Genomic DNA, 16,053 nt, shown 5'->3' with positions numbered 1-16,053 from the left:
AGTGGGCCTTACCTGGTATAATAAAAATAATAGTTTAGTTTAACAGTTTATCATCGTCCCTCCCAGCCGAGTGGAGTCGTGCGCAGTGGAACTTGACGGAGAGATGATGCTGCGTCCACTTGAGGCCAGACAACAGGACACCACGAGCACTCAGATGGAGCATACAAAAGGAATAGAGAGTGAGGAGAGACGGCAGGGCATCGCGAGCACTCGGACGGAACATCCAGAAGAAGCAGAGATCGAGGCGAGAGGAGAGGATGTCGCGACCACTCAGATGGAGCATCCAGAAGGAGCAGAGATGAGACCAGAGGACATCGCGAGCACTCCGACAGATCATCCAGAAGGAGTAGAGAGTGAGGAGAGACGACAGGGCATCGCGAGCACTCGGACGGAACATCCAGAAGAAGTAGAGATCGAGGCGAGAGGAGAGGACGTCGCAAACACTCAGATGGAGCATCCAGAAGGAGCGGAGACAAGACCAGAGGACATCGCGAGCACTGAGACAGATCATCCAGAAGGAGTAGAGAGTGAGGAGAGACGACGGGGCATCGTGAGCACTCGGACGGAACATCCAGAAGGAGCAGAGATCGAGGCGAGAGAAGAGGACATCGCAAGCACTCAGACAGATCATCCAGAAGGAGCAGAGAGCAAAAGTCGACCTCCAGAGGAATCAGACACAGACCTCGCCCTCCATGCCAAAGGTAATATTTTCATCAAACAAAGGCGAAGTCATTGCTTGTCAGTTAAACAAGACTGCGCATCTGAAATCACGCGATTTGGTGACCGTCTTTTTTCGATGAATGGATGAACGAAGTTTGTGTGATGGTTTATGCTCCTAGACGCGATTAGCAAAGTATTGTGATTCATTTGTGGCAAGCACTCTGTAATGAGGGCATGTTGCTGCTGCTGCTGCAGTAGAAGCGTGGGAGATTGTGTATTCTCTCCCCCTGTTCTGCATGGGCATGTTCCGGGTTCTCCAGTTTCCTCCAATGTGTAATTGGAATTGGCCAAAATTTAACACTTCTGAAAAAAATACCTGCAAATCACTCAATTGGGACCGTACTCAGCAGCAACATCACCCCTCTACTACTGTAACTTTGCAAGACCCTCATGAAGACAGAGCCTTGCGACTCAATAAGGCTATCTTGCAGGCTAAACCAGCCTAACGATGAGAATAATCACTACCGTCTGCGCAACTGTCTTCGCTGAGTCACGGTAAACTTTTTTCCCGAGCCTCTGTGGGAGCGCACCGCACATCGCTGACCTCCTTTATCCCTTGCAGGGCGCCATGACCTCGTGTGGCAGCGCCACCAGAAGATGCAGCTCATGTTTGAGAAAGTTCTGCCTCAGGGGTACGTCATCATGCAGAGGTGCAGCCTCGATCAGGTGCGTCCTTGTGTCTGTGTCTCGATGTCTGTGTCTTTGTGTCTATGTGGCTTTCTGTCTGTGTCTGTGCATCCCTGGTGTCTGTGTGTTTTTATGTCTGTGTGTCGGTCTTTGTACGTGTGCTATGTATACGTTGTGGGGAACGGCTGCGCAGTGGTTAACACACTGCGCTTAGAAACTAGCGACCTGAGTTCGATTCCCGCTCAGTCACCAACACCAGTGACAATTATCTGAAACGGTCTTAGGTCTCTGCTAGGTCGACTCAGCCTCAAATGAGTACCTGGTGTAGTGTATAAATATCCCAACTGAAGAAACAAAGGTGGCCAGACGTGGTGCTGGCCACCCACCTCCTCGTGTGCCGTGCTGGCCTTCAGAGATGGTCACTAACAGCACGTGCCCCAGCAGTCTGTTAAGACTACACCGGGGATATTTTATCTTTGTCCTAGTTCGTGTGAAAGGGCCCAGAAGATGACAACCAACTTTAATGAAGAAAATATCTCGCGATACTGCCTGGCAGCTAATTGGGCCCTTCCTGCTAAAATAAATACATTTATCAAAATAATATCGAGATGTTTACGTTTAAGATCTTACATGAATGTTGGGGTTGTTGTACTAAGCAACGCAATTAATTTAGAAGTCATCATTCCCCTCCCCCGGCTGCTTGTCTCGCTTAATTGTTCAACGCATTGGCCAGATGTCCAAATATTGCCGTCAGTTGACCTAGTGTCGTTTTCTGTGACAATCAAACAAGTGGCGCGTTCCTCTTATGTGTGGCTTTGAGACTTTGAAAAAAAGGTACCTTAGCACTAGTAATCATGTAGGGCTTCACTGCATTGCTCTGGGAGAGTTCCACTCGCAGTTTTTATCTCGTGCGAGGACACAGATAGTGCTATTTGGATAACAATTCTGAGCAGTGGAGAGGAAGTGATGTCATCATTCTTGGAGGTGGTGGTGGCTACGCTGCTGCTACACGTGGTTGGTGGATCACACTCTGAGATGATGTCGTGAATTTACTTTCCAGTAGGCGTCAGAAAGGAGAGGGCGGTACAGCAAATGTGGACTCCACCTGTTCTGTCTGTATGGGATAGAATGTTGCCCCCTCACACGCGTGCATTTTCTCCAGTTGCTCCGGTTTCCTGCCACATGATAAACCATCATTAATTGACCGGGAACACGTTTATATACAGAGGACTGCAGAGCTTGGGCAATTGTTGGTAGCACCGTCTAATGGTGTGCATTGCTGCTGCCTTCCCATCTATCTGTGATTCCTCCTCGTGACTCTAAGTCACTCCCTATGTCTCTCTTCAAAAGCGAGCAAATAACTGTGCAGTGATGGGGCATTACAAATTAACATTAATTATTAATCGGAGTAAGTTGTTGTTATTTGAACAATCGCACAAAGTGAACCTTCTGTCTGGGAATGGATAGGAGGAAGACGAGTTCTGGAAGAGCATGATCAGTGACTACCTCAAGCCTCTGGAGGAAGACGACGATCACAGGAAGCGCGTGAAGCAGGAACTCTTCGAGATAAGAAACAAGGTACTGGCGATGCATCATCGCGAGTATTGGAGATGCTTCAATAACAGAAGAATTGCGTTACAGCGACAACACGTTGTGCGAACACCAGGCATTAAGCGGGTACTTATCGTACTTGGTATGTGGTAGAAGAAGTTTTAAACGACATTGTATTACGTATGCCTTATTATTCCTACGAATTAATTGTTAATTGTTCCAATAATCCGCTAATCCTTTAACCTATATTAACAATAAAACAATGACAACAGACGTGACCATTTGGCGTCGGGAATGGACAATGGGGGAGGAAATTGAACGCACAAAGGGGGGGTCCCTAAACAGCCCCGGGTCACCCCCCCCCCCCCCCCCAGCCTGCCAATGCCATGTAAATCAGGCATGGTCTGTCTGTCCCAACGTGCAGGGCACCTTCGTCTACTTCATGATCAATGCACTGTGGCTGGTGGCGACCCTGGCACTGCAGTTCGTGGGAGCCGACCTCTACATCCACATCCCGAGCATGAAGAACGAGGGGACGGTCATCGACGTGCCGCCCCTCGCCTTCATGTTCCTCATCACCTTCTCCAGCATGCTCATTGTCCAGTTCCTAGCCATGCTTTACCACAGGTGAGAAGGAGGGGGGGGTAGACTCAACAACAGTGACGATTATCTGAACTGGTCCTGGACCTCCCCCCATGTGCCGTACCGGCCTTCATAGGTGCCACTCGCTGACAGCACTTGCCCCAACAGTATCTTAAGGCTATACGGGAGATCCTTGTCTTTGCCTTTGTGTTAGTGTAGGCAGTGTCCTTATGACCAGCTCCGGTTTCGCAGCCGAGGTCTCACTCCGAAACAGTCGGGCAGCATGATATTTTCATTGGCTGTGTAACACTGGGTGGAAACTACTTGGTCTGTCATTCCATACGAAGCTCCGTATTTTCTTTGACCACATTGATGTCCTTCCTTCTTTATTCTTTCGAGAAGGATGTTGAGGCATCTAAAGTAACATCTGCACCGGTTAGAAGCATTGAGGCTCACCCTGCCAACAATGCATCCTGAGTTTAACCAGACTGGATTGTGTCAGGAGCTCACAGATTCTTAATATATGTGGACACATTCCCATTGGTGAGCTCCTCTGGCAATCGTGGCTGTGTTGGCTGGGTCATGTAGCCCCCATGCCCAGCCACCGCATGGCAAAGCAGCTATTGTTTCACAGGATAGAGCACACTTAAAGGGCACGGCATGGGCGAGGGAAGAAAGTAATTATACGGTACAGGAGGATATATAGAGATGACTGGACTTGCCAATAACTTGCCAATAACTGGTACCAGCGGTGTCAAGATCGGCCTCTATAGAGGAGGCTCCTGAAGAGATGCTACTTGGCAGTTGGAGGCAGTCGCCCACCAGCAATACTGGAGGGCAGAGGTGCGATGCTCACATCCATAAGCAGAGCGCTAAACACAAGTTGGCACCGTAGGGGGCACAGATGGTGCATTGCCAGTTATCTCAGTCAACCATTGGCCTCTGGGTCTGTCCCGTTACCTTCTGACATTTCGCCACCATGGTGCCCCATGCACCCCCCTTCCCCTCCGTGCCCCCCCTCCGCCCCCGTTCAGGTTGTTCACACTGCTGCATGTGCTCTCATACGTGAAGTCGTCGTCGTCAGGCCAGCAGTCAAGGAGGGGTGCTGTTGGCCAAGACAACAAAGCATTCGTCAACGATGGAGACGACAATGACGACGGTCAGCAGTGCCGCCTCGGAGAGATTGTCTAACAGATCCCTGGACCCCCTCCTCGCACACTGCACGTGGACCCCCTACTCGCACGCTGCTCGTGGACCCATGCACGTCGTGGTTTATCAATGACGGTGCGGTCGGTAAAGGTGCAGCCCTGCAAGATGCTTCCCTTGTTGCCACCACCGGCAGAAGGGCCTCTTGCTACACGGAGCTCTAGAGAGAGCCCTCTCAAGTGGTGTATTAGGCCTACGCTTCCATGCTGGCCAGATGTCTTGGTAGAGGTGGGAGTTACCCACGCTTTACCCCACCACCGCACGTGACCTGCCGATCGATCAACTATGCTGTATCCATTTACACAGCTGGGTGGACAGAGGCAGCGAGATTTAAGAAGCTTGCAGCGTCGCTCCAACTGTCAGGCCTGGAGATCGACCTCTAGATCGCAAGTGCCGTGACGTGTTCATTGCAGCAGGGCAGCCTCTCATTACAATGGAATGCAGTCAAGAGGGCTGCTGTACAACAACGGTGGACATGCCTTGTGATATCATCGGCTGAAGCAAATGTAGGGGCTTTGAAGATGCTCATGGCCACGGACAGAGAAGTCGCTTCTATGTAGTAGTGGTCAGATGAAGGAAACGTCCTGTTGTTTGTATGTTGAACTTATTTTGCAACGCACTTAGCCAACCATGCTATCGGGGATGTAAACATCACCCACACCTAGACTGCCCCGTTAACCATAGCAGTTTATCAAATCACATTTGTATGCCTGATTAATTTAGAGGTCGAGCAACCCACATGGGAAATCTTGTTTTTCGAAAGGTTTCTCAACCAAACAACACAGAAAACGATTCCTCGTATCGCTTTAATAGACTTATGGAGCTGTTAGTGAGCACCTAATAACGGCCGGCACAGCACACAAGGTGGGTGGCCAGCACTAAGTCAAACTGCATTGCCGCACCAGGTTTTCATTTGAGGCTGAGTCGACCTAGGGGAGGCCGAGAACCGGTTTAGATAATCGCCACTATTGTTGGTGGCCATGAGTGGGGGTCGAACTAGCGTCCCAAGGTTCAAATACTTGTGCAGGGCTATGAAGATGAGTTTTATTCCATGTTCATTGATGGTCAGATATATATGCCTACATATATTTTTAGATATTTATAATACTCTTTGGTTCTTTCGGTAAAGTCACGTAGGTATAACATAAAATAAATCAAGACGTTTCGATTGCAACACAAGCAATCATCATCAGGTGGGAAAACCACAGCAAGAGAAAATGTGGCTGAAGTGGGAGAGAGATGCTGTGGTAAGAGGTTATATAGGTAAGAAAGGGGGGCGGGGCAGGGGGGAGAGAGAAGGGGGGTGTGGGGTAGGGTGAGGGGAGCGTTGCGTGGACGCTCGGAGAGAACGTAAAGCTGGACGGGGGGAATTGGGCGGGGCTGGAAATGGGAGGCCGAGAGAGCTGGGGATGCATGGGGGAAGTTAACTCGGAGAGGGGGGGGAGCTGCGTGCACGCTAGATTGATATTTATAATGTTGTTTATTTACAGAGATGTAGAGTTACATTGAGACTGTATGGATAAATAAAACAAGACAGAGAAGAAGCAGTCATCCATTCAGAGCACCACTATTCAGATAGTTTCCCCTAAATATTGTATTGGAGATGTGAATGCATAATTTTAATGCTAAGGCAATGATTCGCTGCTAATTGCCGCTGAGAATATGTTCTCTCCCTCGCCCGGTACACAGGAGGCCATGGGTTCAATGCTGGACCCTGGCGGTGCCTTCTGTTATTTTTTTGGAGTCCGTGTGTTCTCTCCCTGTGGTGGTCAGAGCTTGGGTTTTTCTCCGGGTTCCTTGGTTCAGATGATTAGGCTGCTGCTATAAATTCCCACGTGTGGCGATATCAGCTACTGCGATCATGAGCTATCATCACGTGTGACCAGCTCACCTATGAACAAGAGCTAAGAGCACAGTTGAGTTTAACTGGTAAATAAAACTGTGAATTCCCTTGCACCTTCTGAGGATGGTAGTGTCTTGGCCAACAGAGCACTTACCAAACGCTTAACGATCCAAACCTTTGAGGTCCACGCTTCGCTGGGCGCGTATAGTGGTTAAGCACACGCCAAGCTCTCTGTGTCTTTCCGGTGGATACGTTGTCGGGCTGGTCCCATGGTGTCTGACACGTGGAACAGCACGAAGGCGTTGGTGGTGAGTGGCTAAACGTGCACTCTTCCCCCATCCCTCCAGATGAATGTAGGTTACAATCCTCTGCTTTGTAATACATCCTACAGGCTCTTTTAGTTTACAACGTCGCGATTTATAGCTTTTGTTAAACTTGACAAGATTACGTTTTAGTTCATGGCAATGAGAATAGAGTTCGTTTGTCGTAGAACATATTTGCACGATGCTATTTAAGTAAATTAACATGCAATGTAGTAACACGGCACGTACTGATTATATACACTTTATTGACTATTGTGTTTTACTTTGCACAAATAAAGTTTACTGAACCTCTGCTGTGCCGTTATCAATCATGTATTCTCGACTGCTTGCATAGTGATAATGGCGCAGCCCTGCAATGAATCACCCCTCCGGGCGATTGAAACAGCCTGCCACCTACAGATTGCGCAACAGCGTCCCACACCACTGCCAGCGGCGTTTGAACTCGGTCGTTGGTGTAATTTGCATTGTTATCTGGAGTAAACCAACCTCAAATCTACACATCGCTGGGTTCACAGTTTAGCGCGCTAATCAATACCGCACCACCCACTTTAGCATTGCCACATCCAAATAAATAAATAATTACGTATGCATCAACTGCTTGAAATAATGCCACATCGTGTAGTCGTCGTGTCGACATTTAGAGAGGCAGCCAGGTTGCTCAGAGATCAGTGGTGGACTGGTACCATTGAGAAGCTGGGTTCAACCCCGTCTACCGAAACGGAACTTTTTTTTTACCAGGTAAGGCCCACTAAGCTATACAGCTTTTTTTAAATAAGCGACCTGGCCACAAATAATATCTCAACGAAATGGATAATCAATCACGTGTAAATTTATAGCAGCAGCAAATACTCTTAACGCACGTTGATTCATAATATTGAGAACAATCCCAGTTACCACGAAGAGAGAGAGACATGCAATCACCAAATATATGTAGGACTTGAAAGGACACGCGCCACGTGTTTGGTTGCGATACGAGCGTGCAGCGGACAGTGGGGGCAATTGAGGATATAAGTTGCTGTTGCGCCAATTAAGGGGTGAGGTCATTAAGAGACGCCACAGGTGTTAAGGGTAACTGAGGACGCAGGCTGGTGATTGGTCGAGAGGGTGAGTGGTTGATGACTGGCGTCGGGGTGGCGACGATAACAGGATCACGTGAGGCTGGAGGCCTGGGGGCGAGTAGCGAAGCGGGGGATGACATAATTAATTGGGGCTGATTGGTTCGGGGATAAAGACAGTGAGCGTATGGAGATACGAGAGTCATTGTTAGTGTTGGAGTCGCAGTTGGAGTTAGAGTTGGTTCCTGGGACAAGAGTGTATAGTATAAGGTAGCAGTGGACAAGAGTGTAGAGTATAAGGTAGCAGGGGACAAGAGTGTATAGTATAAGGTAGCAGTGGACAAGGAGAATACAGTATACGGTAGCAGTGGATATAGAGAGTACGGACAGAGTAACAAGGACGGAGCGAGTACAGCGTAGCGAACCCGCCGAGTAACGGACCTTGGTGGAGAGAGAGAGAGCGAGCGAAGCAGCAGAGCGAGCGAACGGAGGGACATCGAGTGGGGCTGATGGAGAATTGTACATTGAAGAGTATGAAGGAACATTGAACGATGCTGTCGGAGATGTGAACTATATGCGAAATAAAAGGAACGAGAAAGACAAAGAAGTTGTCGCGTCAGTAAGAGTCCTACATATACAGCAGGCATAGTAGGCGAGTTAGTTAACATCTCCTAGTCACCGTGGCGCCCTGCCTGTAGACTGGTAGGGCTCTCCCGGTGTAGTTGGCTGATGGCCTCAGCCCGGTCATCAACGATTCACAGACGGATTGCTAAAAAACCAAATAAATTGGTATTTGTTCCCACGTGACCACTTGAGTTGATTTGCTCTGACGGATGGTGGAGAGCATATCTGAATATTACCTTTATACTCAAACCATCTAACCCAAAGTAAACAGACAGTCCTGGACTTGCGAGCGTCCGACTTATGAATTCCCGACTTACGAACGCCTGCTTCCATGAAATATAAAAAAAATATTAATTTAAAACGCGAACTCGCAATTGCAAACTGAACTGCCGACTTACGAACCGTTCGACTTTCGAACAGGTCTCAGGAACGAACTAGGTTCGTAACCCCAATACTGCCCGTAAATAACTTTTGCTCAATAGGTTTGTGGTCATATATAGTTAATAATAATTGTTAACATGGGGATAGTAAATTCGTGTGACGTAGGTGCTGGATGTGGTCATAGCTGGGATCCTATTTTTTTTCTATATAGAGCACCTTTGGTCAAGGCACGCTTTGCAAAATTTGAAAGCTGTAACACAAACAAAGTGATTTATATGACAAGGGGAGTAAGAGGGCCGAAGAATGAGTGACCCGAACAGAGGGCATGTGGCTTCATGCAAGAGATATAGAGACGGAACGGAACAAAATGGAACGGTGTGGGGAAGGAAGAGGAAGGGGATGGCGATGAAAAAGAGGTGAGGCCTTCAGAGAGGAACGGAAGGAGGTTATGGAGGTGGCCTGCTTAATGTTCAGGTATCTATATTTACAAACGTTCGATTTTACGAAATTTCACGTTCATGCAATTGACAAATTACGTGATCTAATGCTGTACTGTGCTGTGCGATTGTCACGAGGCCCCCATGGTGTCAGCCAGCGCTGTCTCCAACCCTCGGTACCCACTATAACTGTTTACCTGCTATTAAGTAGGGCATTGCTCGAAGCGTCGACAAATATATGCATGTCCTTTCAATGCATTGTTGTTAACGAGTGTGTTGTAGAGGAGGTTAATTGACCATACTTCACCACGCTGGCCAAACCGGGTTGGTGGAGGTAGGTGAACATTGTATAAACGTGGAGAGCAAGGAAAGTACGGTACAACATTTGAATTCACACGCACACAGTGAGGAACACAGGCGTTGCCTCTGCCAGTGATCTCAGTCAACCCACCGCTCCTGGGTCTGTCCCGTGAACTCCTCCTGCACCTAGCCTGGCACAGCAGTCAACCCATAGCACCTGGGCTTGTCCTGGAACTCCTACCAGTAGCAAGCCTCCCACACTACAAGTTGACTCAAAGTGCACGTAGCCTGTCACAAACGCCGTGGTGACGTCACCACCACTTAATGGCGGATGGCGGCTGTTGTTGATGCACGATGGAGCAGAGTTCAGCCTCCAATGAGTAGGATGGTACGGTGTATGTGTGTATAAAGCATCAGCACTGTGGAGACAAAGGTGGCCGAGTATGGTGCTGGCCAACCACTCCCTCGCGTGCCGTACCGGGCTTCGTAGGCACTTCTCGCTAACAACACTTGCCCCAACAGCCTGATAGAGGCTATACAGGAGTCGTTGTCTTTGCAGTGGTTTGTGCACTGCATCACGGTCTCTGTGACCTTCATTGCACTGAGGTCCAGGTCGTTATAGGTCCAACCTTGACAAACGCCTTTCAACGTATTGCATTCTTCTCCAAATTATAAGACGAACCCCAAAACATACATATTTGGTCTCACACAAGACAAAGATCCCCCGTATAGCCTAAACAAACTGTTGGGGCAAGTGTTGTAAGCGAGCACCAATGAAGGCTGACACAGCACACGAGGGTTGGGTGGCCAGAACCACGCCCGAACGCCTTTGTCTCCCCAGTAGCTATGTTAACACATTACACCGTACCCGGCATTAATGTGGGGCTGAGTCGAAGTAGGGGAGGCCGTGAGCAGGAATCGAACTCGGGTCACCAAGTTCGTAGTGCCGAGCGCTGCTCTTCACAATAACAAAAAGTCGCCATTCGCCACTAAGTGGTGGTGACGTTACCATGACACTTGTGCCAGGCGATGTGCGCTTTGAGGCTACGTGAATTGTCGAAGACCCTCTGACAGAAGGTCACAGGACAGACCCAGGTGCCATGGGTTGACTGACTGAGATGACTGGCAGATGCACCACCTGTGCCCCCTATTGTGCCAACTTCCTGTATTTTTTTCTGCCCGGTTAACCGCTCATTGTTGTGAGCGTCGCTCCTCTGCCCTCCACTGTTGTTCCCAGTAGCGTCTTCTAGGTGCACATAGCCTGACACTGCGCAGTAGCATCCTTCACGAGCCTCCTCGCTCTACATGAAGCTGCGGGTAGTGCTCTTACACGTGGACAACGTCTCCTGGATTATAACTTTGCTTTAAAATGCACAGGCCAAAGGTGCGTCTCAGAATCAGTAGACCGCGGTAGAATGGAGAAGGATGTTTGAGTGGTGGTGCCGCGCTTGGCACATTAAAATAACAACCCGCCGAGCCGAGTTAGATAGCAAGACACGGCTAAAATCTGCAGTGGCGTAGTGATGACACCTTGGATGAATGTGAATCGTTCCAAAAGCACGATTAACGATGATCCGTACCTCGAGATTCCTGGCTGGCTGCTGGCTGGGCGCCTCTCCACTCCAACCACAATTACTCCGCTGTTAGTGGCTGCTGTGGGCTGTTGCTACAGAAACTAGCTGGATAACATAACTACATAACTGGCTATGCGGGATTATTTGTCGAACAAATAAACACTATGAAATTAAACGGGTTAAACGGAAGTCCGGCAGACGTCTAATAATAGTAATAATTATTATTATGAATTGGTATAGATAGCAACACTGAAAATGTGGAAGTAACGAATACAGAAGACTGACCACGGCTCATTTAAAATCGCTCTAACTTTTAAATGTGCTCCTGTCAACGTAATTATTTTACCAAGATGTTTATTTCCTAGATGTGTGTATATATATATATAACCTCACAGTCTTTGCGTTTTATTATCAGAATCAGAATCTTTAGTTATTCTGGAGAAATATGATGAGCTATGAAGATATTTTTCAGAGATGTCCAGTAGGGGTGGGTCAGAACCTTACAACAAACAATACAAAAAAACAATAGGAGTAAGCAAATCACTCAAGATAAATATATCAATAAATGAAAAACTAAAAAAAGCTATTTAATTTATCAGGTAAGGCCCACTGACCTATTAGCTATTTTCAGATGAGACTTTGCCACAAATGACAGCTCCACAAAGTGGCTTATTTTGTGGACATTGTATTGCAGGCAAACACGAAACGCACGTTGTTGATTCTGAATGAGGAGGGAAACACCAGAGGACCCGAAAACAAATACACGCGACCACGGGGCGAGAGAGTGAGGCGTAGACTCAAAATACACTGAAGGTCACGGGACAGACCCAGGTGCCATGGGCTGACTGATTTAGATGACTGGCAGATGTACCTACCACCTGTGCCCCCTACTGTGTCAACTTTCCGCATTACATCCGCCCGGCGCTCCGCTCGTTGGGTCGGGATCGAACCCACGGCCGAGTGCAGATTACTATTCGTGCTCCGAGCGCAGGAGGACTAAGAGACGCGTCTGAACACGGACAGCTGTCGTTTGCTTGCGTGGCTGAGCTTCGTTACCTGCGAGACGAATCCACAGGCTGCCGCGTGTGCAGTGATTCACAGGCGATTCGTCATCCCAACCCCTGGAAGCGCTGCCACTTGCCAAGCCGTCAGCGCTCCGCAGGGATGAGGGACCCGCGGGGAGAATGGGATGATGGGGAAATATGGAGCCGATGAATATGTTTTTGTTGCTTTCTTATTTATCCATAGGAGTTGCACTGAACCGTGGGACTATTTTTAGCTGCGAAGCAACTGTGTACCTCATAGTAAAGGTTTTTTTGGATTATTTCGCGTAAATATAAATTTGTTGTTAACCCACCACCACCCGACACAGCTAATCAGCAAGGTTTGTCACCTAAACAAAACGTGACAATTACTACGGGCAGCCGCCCAGCTAAGGCGGTCACAGTAGGACGATTGGGATCGGTTAGAGCAGTGTTCTTCATTTCAAGGCCCACGGGCCAATGGCGGCCCCAGGTGGCCATCAGTGCGACCCCTGACAGCACATAAATGTGAAAACACCCCTTGCAGGTGAGGCGGTGTTGCGGCTCTCACGACTGATGTCATATCGGCTGAAGCAGCCTCTCTCTGAAAATGAGTGAAGAACACTGGGCTATGATCAGGAGGAGGTGGTGGCAGAACCTTTGAGAAACCTTCGAGAAGGGACATGGACCACGGGGGCCCTGGGTGACTGTGCAACTCGCCCTCTCACCTATACTCACCGTTGTCCTTCACCAACGTGGCGATGTATGGTTAAAGTCCAACCCGCTCCCCACATACTGCCAACCGCGATTGCGGAATTCAACAACGATGAGGCTATTACGGATTGACCCTTGCTGTGGCTGAACGCTATCGCGAGATAAATGTCAAGGCAGGTGCGCGGGCTTCAATCCAATCCATACACTGCGTGATCTTTGATGTTGCACGGATAATACAATCACGTTCCGCTAATCACCTCGATAAGGCTTCTCACCGAGCCAGGTTGTTTATAAGTCAACATCCCCTTATCCATTCACGTTCACGTGAGACGAATTGAGTTCACATTCTGCTGTAGGTATGTGCGCGCGCGTGTCTGTATGCATTTGGAGCCGCGGAGCAGTGGTCAGTGCACAGCACGACGAACCCAGCGAACACGAGTTCGATTTCCGCTCACCTCCAATATCGAGTAACGAATATCTGAACCCGTACTGGGCCTCCCCTATGTCGACTCGGCCTAAAACGAGTATCGGGTGCGGTGTGTAAAACATCAGCACTGGGGAGACAAAGGCGGCCGGATGTGGTGTTGCTCGTGCCAGCCTTCACCCATACAACCTTCAACAGTCCGTTGAAGCTTGTATGGGGGATCGTTGTCTTGTGTGTCTCTCCCTCTGTCTCCCGCCATCTTATGTGTCTCTCACAGTCTCCTGACAACCGGATCGCCTCCCTCTGTCTCCCGACATCCCGTCTCGCGTTATTGTCTCACAATCTGCCTTTAACTTCTCATCAATTAACTGCCGTTCACCAATTTCTGCACGAGTGCCTGTCACATCAAAATCAGAATATTAATTTATTCTGCAGGAGGAATCCGATGAGCTATGAAGCTCTTTTTAAATCCTTTATATTAAGTTCGCTTGCTTGCTTGCTTGCTTACGACCGTGCAAATCTTTCGGTCGTTATTTAACCCACTTCCCGTGATCCAATCGAGCTGACATTTTCCACACAGACTCGTTGTGCCAGACAATTAATGTTCGTGAAAAAAAATTCCCAAAATTTTACACTTTTTAGGCAAAAAAAAATTATTTTACACATATTCAAATAGAACTCATTCATCACTTTGGCTGAACGTCACAGTATAAGAGCCCAGAGCGTAACCCCTCCACAGGCCGTGGCGGAGTAGCGCAGTTGGTAGCGCCCTCGCTTCCCATGCCAAAGGTCGCGGGATTGATCCCCGCGTCCTCCACAGGCGAATATATTTTTTAATCCTTTATATTAAGTTCGCTGCCACGCATATAAAGGATTTATAGTGAAAAACTTTGTTTTTACGGGTTATATTTATTAAATCCTTTATATTAAGTTCACTTGCTTGCTTGCTTACGACCGTGCAAATATTTCGGTCGTTTTTTAACCCACTTCCCGTGATCCAATCGAGCTGACATTTTGCACACAGACTCGTTGTGCATGACAATGTATTTTCGTGAAAAAAATTTTCCTAAATTTTACACTTTTTAGGAAAAAATAAATTATATTTAATTACCAATTGCTTAATGGTGGCAGGCATTCATCTGACCCATAGGTGGCAGCCATCTCAAGCCAGAGGACGAGAGGACTCTAGCCGCCACGCATATAAAGGATTTATAGTGAAAAACTTAGTTTTTACGGGTGAATTTTTCCCACATGTCCATTAGGGGCAGGTCAAAACTTTACATCAACAAACATTACAAAAACACGATAGGAGTGCAAAGTATAGGAAAGGTAAACAAATCACTACAAAAAATACAAAGGAAAATAAACGATATTTATTTTACCAGGTAAAGCCCATTGAACTATTAGCTCATTTTTTCAGAAGCAACCTGGCCACAAATGAGAGCTTAACGAAGTTGGCTTATCATGTGGGAATGTATAGCAGCCAAATTTATAGCAGCCAAATTATTATCTAAATAATCTAAACGCATGTTTAAACGCATATTTAGATTATCCCCCCCTCCCCATGCGCTTCTGCCACCGTCTGAAACGTTTTTCATTCCGATATCATGAAGCCACTGAAGCTATGCACTTTTAAATCATAAACTAGATTAAAAGCGAATTTCTTTAGAACTGCATTTTTTCATCATGCGACTTCCTTTGCCAGTACCAAAATATGACAATAGGTTTTCCCCTTTTATCTGGAAACAAAACAGGTGTTAAAACACCAAACTGAAACCTTTTACAAGGAATCATATCTGCATTAACACCGTTTGAGACCAGGCTCCAAAGAAAGCTGTCTCTGGTGTGGACCAATCAGTTTCAAAGACAATGCATATATTATCAGAGTATGTTTTTTGTTTGCGTTCTGACCACAAGTATTGTGGTTAATGCGGACATTATTCCTTGTAAAAGGTTTCAGTTTGGTGTTTTAACATCTTGACACCTGTTTTGTTGCCAGATAAAAGGGGACAACTTATTGTCTTGCTTTTTTGTTTAGTTTGTTGTCCTTCCCCCGCACCTCCGATTATCACGGTTGGCTACGTACGGTGCCAAAGAAGATCAACAAACACGCGTAAATATGTTGTATATTTCCCAATATTTTTAAGTCTTGCTTTTAAAATCTATCTTTTTAAAGGGTTGCCCTTCTCAGTATCGCCTATGATCATTGTATTTCACCTGCTCTGAATGAAAATGCCATCTGTGAATGTTTCACCGATCTGAGCTGAGTCACAATTCGCACTCTGTGTTTATTATGTTTCACAGAGATGGCCTTGAGGCAGGGAAGCACCGTTTCCTTTTACATTGCTAGACACTTCACCCCAAAAGAGTCCCGGCGGCGATGCTGCTATCGGGCGCACAGTCACAGAGTAGGGAACTCCTCAGCAGGTGATGAGTCACGGGGAGCATCTTGATGAGCACGACCCTTGCTCTGCAGAGGGGCGGTCTTCTCGCTGTCATAGCCTCACGCACTGTCGGTTCGTGATGTTTATGGATACCGGTCTGCCCTGCAATAAACATTACCACGATGACTGTGTCCATATGTAACATCGTACATACTGGGTATAGAGAGAGAGAGAACCAGGTGGTGGCGGCTTCGCACGTCCCCGGTAATCCAGCACTATAGAGTCA

General features: G+C 47.6%; 1 protein-coding gene across 2 annotated transcripts in view; it reads left to right on the top strand.

Annotated features, from left to right (window-relative positions):
• LOC144732958 (uncharacterized) overlaps nt 1–5,956 on the top strand; it is a 50,612-nt gene extending 44,656 nt beyond the window's left edge. For both annotated transcript variants that reach the window (XM_078614622.1, XM_078614621.1), the window contains exons 15-19: nt 67–701; nt 1,283–1,386; nt 2,815–2,925; nt 3,323–3,525; nt 4,515–5,956. In XM_078614622.1, coding sequence (XP_078470748.1) covers nt 67–701; nt 1,283–1,386; nt 2,815–2,925; nt 3,323–3,525; nt 4,515–4,671 — 1,210 coding nt within the window. In that variant the 3' untranslated portion in view covers nt 4,672–5,956. The remainder of the gene's footprint in view (nt 1–66; nt 702–1,282; nt 1,387–2,814; nt 2,926–3,322; nt 3,526–4,514) is intronic.
• Nucleotides 5,957–16,053: the final 10,097 nt, after the last annotated feature.

Source organism: Lampetra planeri, chromosome 45 (assembly GCF_965212315.1).
Source record: "Lampetra planeri chromosome 45, kcLamPlan1.2.h2, whole genome shotgun sequence".
Taxonomy (NCBI): domain Eukaryota; kingdom Metazoa; phylum Chordata; class Hyperoartia; order Petromyzontiformes; family Petromyzontidae; genus Lampetra; species Lampetra planeri.
This window is presented reverse-complemented; position numbering and strand designations above follow the sequence as displayed.